The sequence below is a fragment of the Tripterygium wilfordii genome, chromosome 12 (assembly GCF_013401445.1).
Source record: "Tripterygium wilfordii isolate XIE 37 chromosome 12, ASM1340144v1, whole genome shotgun sequence".
Classification (NCBI taxonomy): Eukaryota; Viridiplantae; Streptophyta; class Magnoliopsida; order Celastrales; family Celastraceae; genus Tripterygium; species Tripterygium wilfordii.
In genome coordinates this window covers 10,777,485-10,792,815 of record NC_052243.1, presented here as the reverse complement: position 1 = coordinate 10,792,815, position 15,331 = coordinate 10,777,485, and the positions used below count along the sequence as shown (strand labels likewise).

General features: G+C 34.6%; 1 protein-coding gene across 1 annotated transcript; it reads left to right on the top strand.

The window, feature by feature from the left end:
- Positions 1 to 1,424: 1,424 nt before the first annotated feature.
- On the top strand, positions 1,425 to 4,118 carry LOC120010236. Its single transcript, XM_038860964.1, has 3 exons — positions 1,425 to 2,615; positions 3,442 to 3,670; positions 3,766 to 4,118. The coding sequence occupies exons 1-3, from the start codon at positions 1,693 to 1,695 to the stop codon at positions 3,928 to 3,930; spliced, it is 1,317 nt and encodes a 438-aa protein (XP_038716892.1). The 5' UTR covers positions 1,425 to 1,692; the 3' UTR covers positions 3,931 to 4,118.
- The last annotated feature ends 11,213 nt before the right edge of the window (positions 4,119 to 15,331 follow it).

Below are 15,331 nucleotides of genomic sequence, written 5' to 3'. Positions count from 1 at the left end.
GACTCTCCAGGATTTCTCTCCTGGTTTTTTCAAAAAAAAAAGAATAACCTTGGTCTATTCTGACGTCAAATAATTTGCATTAGTCTTTACTAAATTTAATTTTATATCTACCATGTATGCCTACCAATGTTGACAGCATTGGTCCCACGTCATTATTGTTGCACTTTTAACATTGTTAACAACGATCAATGTACCTAAACCATGATGTTTGTCTATAATTAATTATTAATATTTGTTAATTACAAGCATATTCTACTTTTTAACATTGAAGACAGAAGGACAAGTTTTTGTAGTGGAAGACCTAATTGATAATCTTTATAGAGTCAAAGCATATGGACTCGGGAGATCTTGAGTTTAATTCTCATTGAGAGGAATACCTTTGTGACCACGTGATGAACTTTAACCCAAGTTACTTGTCCGAATATAGACCCATTTCAATTTTTCAATGGAAAATTTTGTATGGTGTAGTTATGGGTAAAAGCATAAAAAGGAAAAGTGGCATCAAAAGCTTATGATCTAGCAATATTAAAAAAAATAATTAAGCTTCAAATCTTTTAAAATTTTATTGATAATTAATCTCAATTAGAACCAATATCAATAGGACAAAGAAAAATATGGTATATATCATGAATTTATTATGTGTGGACCTTCAAGATTTTTTTTTTGAAAAGGGTGAAAACCCTAACATTTCATTACAGAATAACAATCGTTAAATCTAACGCCACGAAAATGGCCTAGGAATTTACAAACGCCAAACAACACCGGATTAAATTATGAAATTACAAATATCGGACAACGGAACAATAACAAATTATAATGTACTACACCGGAATATACTTGACTACAAACTATATGATAATATAATCAAGTAAACTAAACAAACAAACATCATAAAGAAACAATTTGAACAAGATAGGTTTGAAAAATTCGGACAATCCTTCAAATAGATCTAGAAGTAGATCTAAATCTACATATATACATATGAAATAATATTATCTTCATAATTTATTTAAAAAAATAGAGTTGGATGATGTCACTAAAATGGATTTTCATAATGTTGAATCTAATAGTTTATCTGAAGCATGATTTCAAATACCCACGGTGATCACGAAAAAAAAAAAAAACCAACAGTGATGAGGGCTATGCAGCAAATGATAGCATACGGCAGCGAAGCACGGAATATTTTTTTCTCTTACATGAAAAGTACTTAAAAAAGAAAATCAGGTGGCACGTGCGGTCCTTTACGGGGTAAATAAAGCGAAGAAGAGCCGAATCCAGATCCGACGGATCTCCCCGTCAAGACCGGAAAGGTCCCGAATAAAATCCAACGGCTACAAGACAAACCTTCATTTCCACCGTCCAATAAACATCCTACGGTGTATATTGAATCTCTCTCCCTCTTCCCATTACACCATAAGTCACAATCGCAACCCAGTCCATTTCTCCGGTTATCGTTTCTCTCTCGCGCTCTCTCTCTCTCTCATCAGTCTGTGCTCTCTTTTCTTGAACCTTTTGGAGTTTCCACTTCTTCTTTTGTTGTGCGCTAACGTGCGCACTCCCTTACTCCTCATCGTGCGTCGCCTGAGATGGCTCCGGCGGTAACAACGACTGCCATACTTGTGAGAATCTCGCGGCACAGGAGGGAGTAGTGGTGGGTTTTTGAGAAAGATCGAGCGGCCTGAGATTCGGTCTATGAGGGACCCAGACCTTAAAATGGACGGTCAGATGTCGCAGTCCAAGCTTACTAGAACCAATTCGTCACTTCTCCGGTCGTCTCCCACTATCCGGTCATCAATCCACAGCCTTTCCTCGGTCACAGAGGAGGACGCTGTGAGAGCGTACCACCAGGAACAACAAGAAGACGATGAGGAGAAGAAAATCAAGCCCCTTAAGCCCGGTTCAACTCCAAGAAGGATTGGTTCGACCAGGTTCACACCGGTACTGACCATGGTGTCGCTAACTTTTTTCTCACTCTTCACCGTTTCCTTCTTTTTCTTCTTCTATTTGAGAAGGGAAGAGATACCCACATCCGAGAATCTGTTATTGGCCTTGATTTTCATCGCTATAACACTATTCTTTGCGAACAAGAACAAGAATTTGATCAATCAGAGCTTCTCATTCATCAAGCAGTTGTGGGAGGATAACTCAAAGAAATTTGGGTTTACTTCGCGGACGAATTCGAAGCATGTCCAGTGGTTCATTGGCGAACCAGTCCCAGAAAAACCCAGAAAGGAGAAGCATATCATACGAGAAGGAGTTGAATTCTACAGCAACGGAGATTTCTACGAAGGGGAATTCCACAAAGGTAAATGCAATGGGAGTGGAGTCTATAACTATTTTGTGAATGGGAAATATGAGGGGGATTGGGTCGATGGGAGATATGATGGGTATGGGATTGAGCGCTGGGCGAGAGGGAGTAGATATAGGGGTCAATATAGGCAGGGATTGAGACATGGATTTGGGGTTTATAAATTCTACACAGGGGATTCTTATGCAGGGGAGTGGTTCAATGGGCAGAGTCATGGGGTTGGGGTGCAGACTTGTTCTGATGGGAGCTGCTATGTGGGTGAATTCAAGTGTGGTGTCAAGCATGGCCTTGGGGCTTATCATTTTCGGTGAGTTCTTTGACCTCAGATTTTCAATTTTTGGCCTTTTGGGTGTTTTCTGTTTGCTATTTTTTTTAATGGAGTCAAAGTTTATCATTTCCAGTAAGTTCTTCTGGCCCAATTTTCAGATTTTGGTTTCTGTGTTTTGTGAAACTGCTCATCGTTTCAATGTTCTTTATTGTATTGAATTACCTCATATTTGAGCCTTTTTGAGAAATTATGGCTTTGCTCTCAAAGTGTAAGCAATTTGTTTCTTAAAAATGATATTTAAAGTTGAACTATGATTCAATTCTGTCGGAGGGATTGTGTTTGATTCTATAATTTTCCTAATTCCTTTGTATAAAGTTGATATTGAATTATTGTGGCTCTCATGTCATCAATCCCTGCTGATTGATATTGTCTTATTGAGGGTAGATGGGGACTATCTTTAGTGCAATTACAGTTTTTTATACTGTTTATGACCGATGGAACAGTTAAAAAAAATTCTTCCACTTTGGAGACAGCTGATATGTATGCAGGCCTTACCCATAGGAGACTGTTTCGAGTAATTGAACATGTGACCTTTAAGTTGCGCCACTACAACTCTTACCACCCTACCACCGGGTTATTTTCATTTTGAAATCAGTTTCTTGGATACCCAATTATGCTTGAAAGACAATCTTTGGTGCTAGGTAATTGCGTCCTTGAATTCCTGATACTTGACTCTTCCACTTAGCCTTCTGAAATTCAGATTTAGTATTCTCATTCTGCCCAAAATGTTTTATGTGTGTTTTGGTAATACTAATTGTTGTTTCTTTCTCCATTACTGATGACAGAACTTGATCATGTTTTGCAGGAATGGAGACAGATATGCCGGAGAATATTTTGGAGACAAAATCCATGGATTCGGTGTTTATCATTTCGCTAATGGTCACTGCTACGAGGGGTCATGGCATGAAGGCCGTAAGCAAGGATATGGCATGTATACTTTCCGGAATGGCGACACTAGAGGTGGTGAATGGGATGCTGGCACTCTTAAAAACCCTTTAGCCCAACTAACTGATGCCGTCCTTCGTGCAGTTCAGGTACTTTACATTGACGCCTTATGTAATATTCTTGAACTTCCCTGTTGACCAATTGTTTTTGAGTCTCAATCTCAAATCTCTGGTTTGATATGCAGGCTGCAAGGAAAACAACAGAGAATGCCATTAACCTTCGCAGAGTTGATGATCAGGTGAACAAGGCAGTTATGGGTGCAAACCGAGCTGCTACTGCTGCAAGAGTAGCTGCTGTCAAAGCTGTTCAAAACCGGATGGACGGAAAATTTTGTGACACAAATGTCTAACTGGGATTACCTCTGTTTTGTAAATTTTACTAATTTCCTGTGCTTGGAAAGATGACAACCCGGTGAGCACAAGCTGATCGGAGGTTGAGAGCGAGTGTTGTAGGGTCTTGATATCACACTACTGTAACTTGTACATAAACCATGTAAATTTGATGGTAAATCAAATTTTCAAGAGTTCTGTATGTAAATTGCATCTCCTTTTGATAGATTTTTGGTTGGGGTTACTTGATGAGTTTCTATTACTGTGAACTGTGCTAGAACTGTGCTTGAGCTTTGGCTTGGCGGTTTGCCATTGTAGCACCATCATGAGTTGAAAGGCCTTACCTCCAATTTTTGTTTCCTCATCGGAAATACCTGATTATGGTAATAAACATGACAGTTAATATCAGATAGCTGAGCTAGCTCTAATTAAACTCAGGTCGCCAATCTAATCCGCTCAAAGTCGGCGATAGGAAAGACCAGGCCTCTGCAAGAATTGTCGAGCGTGGGAGTTGAACTGTTAACCTCTTGCATTTATGAAGAGTTATAATAGTCAACTTTACCATCTCAACCAAAGAAAAAAGTTTCTTTGTGAAAAAAATCCTCTCTGCCAATTCTATTGTCAAATTGTCTTTTCTTTCTCTCTCTTATTTTTCTAGTTACATCTGTGTATTGAAATTAAATAGATATCCCCTGCAAAAGCCAAACCTTCATTAATAACCAACCCTGAGATGTTGGTGTAGATAGACAGCAAGTTATGGGTAGAGATATTCTCAAATCTTCTCTGTTTTCTTGTTTTTGGTAGACAGAGTAAAAATGAAGAGATGTGAAAAACCAATGTATCATATGACTAGTCTTTGCTTCCTTTGATTAGCAGTCCCAACACATGTTCCCAAATGGGTTAGTACTGAGATAATGAAATAAATTCAAGGACATCAAGTTGTCATATTGTCTTATAATTGTGTGACAAACTTGAAAACACATAAAGATATATACAGGAACATGACATCAAATTGGTGTTACGAAGTCATGTGACTACTTTCAAGTCAAGTGGGATAATGTAGGGCTCATTCATACATATTATTGATATAAACTATATGTATATGTGTGTATATATATATATATATATATAAGAATTCTCCTATGAAGTCCTAAAATGAAGTATTAAAATGAGGTCTTAACTTTTAGGGTCCAAAACATTTTTTAAAAATATAGAAAAATATATATTTGTATCTTGATTGGTCTTGCGAACCCAACAATATATTTTTTATTCAAAACAAAAATCAAGTGCAACCTGAAAAGCATATGAAATGTGTTTTTGTTTTATATCTAACAATCCAGAATTATCATACACTTTTCATGTTAAATATGATTTTTGTTTTGAATTAAAAAAATATCATTGGGTTTATATAACTGATCAAGATACAAATACATTTTCTTCAAATTTTTTTAAAAAATTTTGAACCCTAAAAATTAAGACATCATTTTAGAACCTCATGGCAGAATATATCTATATATATAAAAGAATTCTCACATGCGCACCAACTTTAGACACTTGAAATTAAATGGTTGTAATAAAACACAATAAAAGTCGGGATCACTAATTTACTGTGGAACCAGCTACATCTATGATTAAAAAACAAGTGTGTAAAGTTGGTGCGCATATATATCGTACAGGCATGTGGTGAAGTATGGTAGGGTTTTGAAACTTTTCATTAAAGCTAGATCCACAAATCTCTGTTCCATCTAATTTTAAAGCAAGTCCAAAACAAAAGGAAAAAAAGTTTAGTAGTTTAATTTTCCAAAATCTGACTTATGGATTCTTTTTTTCTTTCTTAGATCTCTAGGGGTTTTAAAATCCAACCACACATCACATGCTTTATTCAGAAAATGGGAGTCCAACAAACTAACAAAGACAAAGTAGTGTTAATTATAGTGAGATTTGTTATTTCTTCTTTGTCTAATTCTTGATGGGTTTGGTTTTTTAAAATCCCTAACAACGTTAAGATAACAAATCTGAACTGTTCTAAATCGTTGGATGCAAATTGTATATTATATTGTACTATATGTTCACATTCAAAGAATTAATCGGTCGAAATTTATATACTTTTCATTTTCTATTTTTTCATAATTTTTAAGAAATATTTTAGTGATCAAATGGAGGTCACTTCTGGCCAGGCATCTCAATCCATTAGAGATCGAGTTTATTTATGAATGCTAACTATCCAAAAATGATCGAGTTGATTGAAAATGAATTTTGGAGACTCAAATGCAACATTTCACATCTGTAAAGATACTTGGCGAGAGTGAACCAATCCAAGTATCTGAAATTTGCATTGCCTTTTTGGCTTGTCATGTAACGAAATCAATCAATTATTACCAAAATGTTTAATCAGTGTTAATTTTAGGTCAAATCTACAAAGTAATTGGATTCTCATTAACTCAATGAGTAAATCTTAGGGCCATTTTGGTGTTGATTGTGCTTATTGCAACTAGTAACCTATTTTTGAAATTTATGGAATATTCAAGTTCTATAGAATCTTTAAGCACTTTTCAAATTAACACACAAACAATCCAAACTAAGCTTTAAGCATTGAATTCATAAAATTAATGAATGTTTCGCCCTTGTCCATTGCAATTCACATATGGACCCACATTATGACACAATTATTATAAAGACACAGAAAAAGTCAAAAAAAAAAAAAAAAAAACCTTAATCCACTTCTTGTTCTTCTTATTACTTATTATTACTATTTTGAGAAGGTTAATTAATAATCCATCTTTAGAGAAATCACAATATCCCACATCATGACAATAGGGAAACTATGACCTTCACTTTTTTGTGTGCATTTTACTTGATTTGAACCAATATGACCAGTTTAAATTATGACTATACTGCAAAAATTATATGGTGGTAAATTAAACAAAATTCATTGACCCAATCTTGCTTGCCATTCAATCAAAAAATGATTTAAATTATGCTCTGTTTATTCCAAGGAAAATCAAAATTTTGGAAAAATTCATAATTTTCTGTGTTTGTTTGAATGAGTTTTCCTTTATATACGAAAATCATGGATTTTTCAAAAATTTGAGTTTCTTCAAAACCTACGAAATCTATGAAAAAGTGGGTGGCTAGAAATATATATAGGAATTCTCACAAAAGGTTCTAAAGTAAGGACGATCATTTTTTTGAGGGTGTAGATGAGTGACCCTTATGTGAGAATTCATATATATATATAGAGGGCTTCTCAAGTGCGGGATCCATATAATATCATTCACGCGCGGGCTCCATCACATGTGGGGATTGCACTTATACTAAATAAATGGTGTCAGATGGATTCCTCGCCTGAGAATTTCCTTTTATATATATACATAAATTCTCAAGAATGGACGTCCGCAACTTAATAACTTGCACACTCCACTTTTTAAGTGTTTTTAAAAGTGAAATGATAAGTGGGATCCATTGCTTTGGGTCCCACATGTTTCAAATCAATGATGAGATTGAGGTGCATAAGTTAATATAACTAGCGAGTGTCCACATAAGAGAATTCCTATATATATATATATATATGTGGTCCCAGAATCTAAACCTGCTAGATATAATGTTGTGATGTTTGTTTGAAAGTGCTGCAATTGTCACCGTACCATTTGTGAACAAGTGAAATGTCAAGAAGATTCCATTTTTTTTTCTATCTCATGAAACCTGCATTCATATTTTAGTATGGTAGACGTAATGGCTCATGTTGTTGTTATGAAAGAACTGGCTTTTCTTTTCTTTTGTTTTGGTCCAACATCAACTTATCATTTTAGGAATCAAGTAAATTCAACTATATTGACAATTTGGGAACTGCTTCACTTTTCATTTTCTACATATACATATATAATATACGTGTGTATCAGTGTATGTATAGGAAGACAGGTTTGGAGAGAGTGAAAGCAATCGAAACGAAGCACGTAATTGTCTCGTTATAAATATGAGCATGTACATATCCTTTAGACAGTTGAGTGGGCATAAATTTTGGGTCGTCAGAATAACTCACACCACACTGATAACAGGTAAGACTGAGCGAAAGCTCATGCGAGTAGAGGTCCGGAAGTGGGACAAACATACGCAACCAAGATTCCACAAAGAAATATCTCAACTGGTTGGTTCGAACTCGCGACCTTGAGAGCTGATTGGTTCGAATTCGAGACCTCGAACATCGTACATCTTAAGTCTAAAGAGATAACCAACAAGGTTATTGTTGAGGATGCTGTTGTTACATGTTGAACATTATTTCAATCCAAACCCAAAATCTCATATATATTTTATTTGTGGATCTGTTCGAGACAAATAGTGACATGAAGAAATGTGTAAGATATGATCCATTACCCTCCACGACACCTTGGTCCGTAGATTAGAGGTTTCAACACATTAATCCAATAATGAAAGTTTTGTATGCACCTCAGGGCTCAGGTTACATTGTCTCAAAATAAACAATATGCGACAAATCTTGAAAACATGACATAACATGTATACAGAGCAACAGGCAATGTGACTCCACAATAGTTGATGATGATAGTTCAAACAACAAAAACTAATGTGACAAACGCCATGCATGATGTCTTCTTTCATCTAAGATAATGTTGGGTTCTTAATAGTGATAATATATACAATATTATATATATATAGATGTGTGTGTGTGTGTGTGTATATATATATATATATATATATATATATGTATGTATAGTAGATATGCATGTGCATGGTAGTGATGTGGGTGGGGTTTTGGAACTTTTCATGAATGTTGGATCCACAATCTCTATTGCATATATATATATCTAATTTTAAAATGGGGTCCAAATGAATGAACTTTTTCTTTATACAGTTTTTGTATTGATCTTGCCTTACTGCTTAGATTCAAACCTAGCATGCATCATGATCTTTATGGTTCACATCCAACCACTCCTCATTCTTTTTTCACAAAAAGGCAGCCTAACAACAAAGACAAAGAAGATCCATTAATTACTGTTCCACACATTCAGAGAGAGAGAGAGAGAGAGAGAGAGAGATTTGTATTATTATTTGTTTGTATTATTAAATGGACTGTAGCATGTCTCTAACATTACATTGTGGGTGGCACAGTAACTCCCATAAAATTGAGTAGTTTATAAGTAATATATATTGTAGACGTGTTTTCTGAACCTAAGAATTATTGACGACGGTCCATAAAAAACAAATTTATACAGGTTTTCGTAATCGAGAGTGGACAACATCTTGTAATATTGTGTATGGAGCGTGCATGATGTGTTTGAATTTTCATATTTTGAGGTCTTTTTCACTTTAGTTTACTTTCTTGACGGAATTAATCACCATGCACTTAATTAATATTTGTTAATTAAACAATAAATTGTAGCATATTTTAATGTCTCTGTGACGAGAAAATCTAACCTGACATGATCCAGTTAATGGTAATTAAGGTTATTACGTACCAAACACTCCAAGTCTCCAATGAAGTTACAATAATTTGTCATATTTATATTTAAAAAGTTATGTATATACTTATTTTTTTTAATATAGTTAGAAGACTGAAATTATTGAAATTTACCATAATGACTCAATAACAACTGGTCAAAAGCTTTGACAAAGTCAATAATCCCCCTTTTTTGGGGCAAAAATCAATCCTAGTATAACCAATTTATTAGCCCAAACTTGCTTGCATTATAATAAAACCATTACTTAATTAATTAGAGTCAATTTCAAAACTACAAATGACCAGCTAATGATGAAAACGAGTCCCATAATTAATCCTACAGCATTTATTCTTAATATAATCTTAGTTTAGAATTCAATTGGGAAAACGATATCTTAATTAAATTGTAGTAATCATAAAAACATTTATATTATTTATATGACAAGAATCTCTGCACAATATTGTTCTCCTAATAAATAAATTGAATAATTAATAGATATCATCAAGATTAGTTGGAATGTGGATATACTAAAGAAATTTTGGTTTTTGGATAAATTGAATTGGACTCTGGATAGACTTGCAGTGCCCACAAATCCAAATACATTAAGATATTGTTCGCACTGTGACAAAACCCTTACGGATTTATTCTTTTAAACCCAACGTTCTCGCTTAGACCCAAAAAATTGGTCTTAATGTGTTAGGCTTTGGGTTTTTCCTTTTTATTGCCCCTCCTCTTTTAATTTTTCTAACGTGGGATCTTATTAGACTGACCCAGCTAGGGTTGATTAAATTTTGTATCACAAATATAGCTTGTGTGACTCCGATCCCTAGCTAGCTAGATTCTTTAAATTACAAGTCCCTTTCTTAATTAGTAATTATCAAAGGCAGGCGTGGCTAGGTTAATCAATAATTCATGTTAGCTAGGTTAATTATATTCATAATCGTAGCTAGCTTAGCTAGAAATGAAATCATGAAAATGACCCAAACTTCTGTGATAATTAATCAATCATTAATGGAGAAGGTAAATTATTTAGATATAAAGTTAAAAGTAATTAAAGTTTTTTGTTTTTTTTGCAAAGAAAAGTAATTAAAGTTGATGCATGTACGTGTAGGTATCATTTTTATGGGATGGAGAAATAGTCAACGAGGTAGATGAAGCAGCAGTAACCTAACACATGTCAATTGAGATCCTTGACTTTTATACAAAGCTAAGGAAGAGCAGATCAATATTCATATCTTGGAATCATAAAACCACATGTAATAAGTAGATACACATATTGGTTGGCAATTTATGAGAGGTAGATTTGAATCATAGCTTATATATATATATAGAATACTCTTATAATGTTTTAAAATGAGATTCTAATATTTAAGATCCACTTTTAGGGTTTCAAAATATTTTTAAAAAAATTTAGAAAAATATATTTATATTTTGATCGGTTTTATGAACCCAATGATATATTTTTTTTGTTCGAAACAAAATCAAATACAATTTGAAAAGTCTATGAAATGTCTTTTGTTTTATATCCAATGACTCAGAATTATCATGTACTTTTTATGTTGAATTTGATTTTTATTTTGAATAAAAAATATATTGTTGTGTTTGTAAGACATATCAAAATACAAATATATATTTTCTAAATTTTTTAAAAAATATTTTGAACCCTAAAATTTAGAATCTCATTTTTTTAGGACATCATTTAAGAATATCATTTTGGGATCTTATAGGAGAATTCATATATATACACACACGCAACAACGTAAAATCATGAGAGAGTGTACTCCATTTTAAATTTATTCATTTTTATTTCATGGGACCGATATGGGCCCAAAAAACCCAGCCTACATAGCCCTTTTGGCAGGCTCAATCACCTTATTTTTGAGCCCAGCCCGAAAAGCCCACGAATAGAAAGGCTTTCATTACAGGATTTACAGCGGGCATTCATTTGGGCTACAATGAACGGAACGAATCATCCAAGACCTTGCTTAGTTGAAAATTTATTTGGACCTTTTGCGATTAAGAAGATGGGCCCAATTTAATATAGGCATATAGCAATTCTGACGAAGTAAAGGTATATTTAAACATTGCTTTATTTTGAATAATCTATGCCACCTTTCTCTCAACCATCGTTTTGGAATCGAATACTAGGTTACCCGAGGTTTGTAATAGGGAGGAGTTAACCGCGGAACAATTTTGAGAGGGAGAGTTGAGAATTTTATGCAAAGTGCGATTTTGAGAGAGAATGTGAACATGAACCCTAGGTTTAGAGAGATGAAGTGCCCCCTCCCCCTCGCTACCATGTCACCATCATTGTGATTGGTTGGGTCCGGGACGGTTTTTGTTGAGATCTATACATAGTATTATTGGTGTCCTTATATATGTCAAATTTACATACTTTCATCTCAGCCATTGAATCTACCCAACCGTTGAGATGTTTTCATTTTTTTCTCTTCTTCTCCCTTTCGTGTCTCTCTCTACCTCAAATTAGGTTTTTTTTTTTTTTTTTACATTATATGTTAAATGTAGCCACTACTTTACTTTTGAATGTACAAAACTTTTTTTCATAAGCTCAACCAATAATCTATAAATTGCGAGTGCCAACTGCCAAGTAAACACATAATATACGGTTTCAGAGTGATAATCAAATTCATAAACTCTAAAGAGCGCAAACTCTCCTATAACAGTTAGGCTTGAATTTGATTTCTCAAATTAGGTATTCTATATGTAGAATTACTCCCAAGTAATCTTGACTTGTAATGTAGTTCATCTGACTTAAATCGCTTTGAAGTGTTTGGTTGGACGGTTCCTTATTTAACAAACAAAACATAAGGGAAGAATCCTTATTTATAACATAGAAAATAAAATAAAAGAAACAAAAGCGATAGGGATCACCATCATCGCAGTGACTGACATTTTTGTTTGACCCTTTTAATCTTCAGGCTAGATTATACCAACGTATATTTTCAAATGGTTCGCACTTAGAATAACGTTTTGGGCATGATATGAGCTTGTCAACCTCATCGAAGCATATCCAAACTTCATGTAATTGCTTAACGCTTTTGTAGTTATGGTTACAACGAATTTGAGGCCGCAATCCACGTAACTCTTTTGAAATAGCATTTGAGATTTGATATACTTGATACTTCTTGTTCTTGTCGGGAACAATGTGTTCTGAAGAATACAATTAGAGATATATTCAGAGAGGCAATCACAAAAGTAATCAACTATGTCTACTATGAACATGTACAATTCATAGTAGTTTACCTCTTTGTAGGGTATCCTAGATATCTATGCCTTTTCTGGTATCTAAAGCAGTATTATTAAAAAAACTTTAAAGGTTGAGTGGGATGGCTAAAACACATCCCATGATCCCGCCATTGTAATCTCCAAAATCTTTCATTTACTTCTGGCCAATACATTTTCATAGCGTCTAATATGGAAATTAATAGTGTAATTTGTTACACCAAAATCAATGCAAATTATACAATTACTAACGTAGTTTATATGAACGAAAATGTTAAGGATCTCAGTATTTTCTATCGTAGCTATTCCTATCCCGTAATAAAAATGGAACAAAGGTATGAATTGTGTCAATACGTTAAACAAAGAACAAATACGGAGGGAACTCTAAAAAATGAAGACCTATTTTATTTCAAGGATGCTTAGCTTGATTGCTCAGAGTCCTATTTAAACAAAAACAAGAAAATCTGAAAATTGAAAAACATGCCAAGAATAGAAAATCGTATTAGCCCACAAATCACTACTACTAATAATCCAAAATAAATCAGAATCGACGAAACGCGATTCAGACTTCTAATTAAAAAGATATGACAAAATTTCTAAAAGGGCAAAAACATTAATTGAAGACTAAACGACAAAATTTGGTCAAAAAGTGAATTGATGTCTTCCTTCAACAAACCAAGTTCTACATCAATCCTAGATGTTGAAGATGGACGCACATGATTTACGTGAAATCGTGGATCTCACATGCCGCACATGAAAGTGTGTGCGTCTATCTCAATATTTGGGATAGTTAGGACAAAAAATACTGGGATCCGTAAAACTGTTCTTATATGAAACTCGAAAAGAATGTTGCATATGTATACACACTCACATTTACTTGAGCTGGTTTCGTTGGTTGGATGTGATTGCATCCGGTAGTATTATAGGGAAGTAATTGAATGTCAGGATCATACATAGGCCAAAGGCCATGAATGGTGAAGTCGTCCAGCAATGGTCTTTCACATGTCACCTCATGAGTGTTACAAGTTGATATGGGCCATTGGAAGCTGATTTTGTAGAACTCGAAAGGACCAGCCTTTTCTGTTTGTGTTTCTGTTACTCTCTAACCCAATACACAAAATATGACTATCATTGCACCAGTAGGAGTAGCTTCCCCACAACCTAACAACTTTCTCACCATCTCTCAGCAACCAAAAACCTTGGACTCAACCCTTATCCATCTCTGTATTCTTCTAGGGTTTTTAAAGCAACAATTCTACATGCATTGCCTTTTTTTTGTAATAATTCCTCAAATTTCTTGCCAAAATTTATCTATTTGTATCGATATAGTTCCCATATATGCTAATAGTTTTTGTCCACAACAATCATGTACACTTACAAAGAGTTGAATATGTCCACCTCCTAAACCAATGTGTTCATAAATTGTAATTCTCGTACAAACAACAATGGAATAGGGAAATTAGAGGTAATTTTCTGTCACTTCGACAATACCATAATCATGTACATCATCCATGGAAGGACCTATGTAGGTTTTGGAAGGCACTTGCCACCCTGATTTTTTGAAAAAATCCAAATCAATAGGCATTAAGTAATAGTCCAAATATAATCTTCATTCTTCTATTACTTAGACTCAATGGCTAGGCCCAAAACAAATCAATATCAAAAGGAGTTCAACAAAAAAAGAAATCATTTGTATACATTGGTTTATCGACTCTTGAAAATGATGCTTATTTTACCAGTTGCCATAGCTATTATAGATAGAATATTTTCTCCTACGAAGACTCTAAAGAGTCATTTGCACAATTGAATATGAGATTAAAATAATAGTTTAATTGTATCTCCCCAGTGTTATTCAAACCAGATCGTGCATAAATTCATTCAGTCATGAAGCCGAGCCAGTTTACAGAAACTGAGTCTTTCGAGTAACCCATCCGTCGCAAATGTCTTCGTCTCTGCGCGAGAGCTGAGAAGTAGTAGAGAGGAGAGACAACTTCGACAACAAAGAAGAAGGCTAGAAAAAACGACGAGAGGGGAAGACAACACACTACTTGGTAAGGGCCATAAAACAGGGACTAGTCGGTGGGCTTTGCATCCATTTTATATCGGCTTGGGTTTCCTTAACATCGGCCCAGGATTGGATAATCAGATTTCTCACCCATGAAGGCCCACTTTTGTCTTGGACTTTTGGGACAAAGATTGGGCCTAGCTAAGACTTAGTTGGGCTTTTAGCTCAACCAAAGTTGAAGCCCAAAATAGTTAAGCCCAAAAACACCGGCCCAGAAATGTGGCCCCAACAAAAAAGTACCCACACCAATATTGCAATTCAAGTGGGTTAGGCATGAATTTTAAAAATATTTATGTGGCAATTGATTAATTAAATAAACAATTAACAAAATGTCTTATTAAAGCCAAGGAATACCAACCCTCTACATTGGATCTTGGTCAGAGGCTTGCATAGATTTTTTCTCCTGAATCGTATCCGAAGTCCTTAGTCCAAAAAATGTGTTATGCCAATTTGATGTGGGACTACATGTCTTGACACTCCTCCGCACTTGTGGGTTCGATTATGTTAGGCCCACTAAATGGACATGAGTAGAGATCATGTCCAAATAGACTAAGTTTTTGCTCCAATACAATGCTAGAAAACCCAGCCCAAAAACATCAAGGTTATATTGTTCGCTCTTGGCTAAAGGCTTGCACAAATTTGTTCTCTTGGGCCGTCACT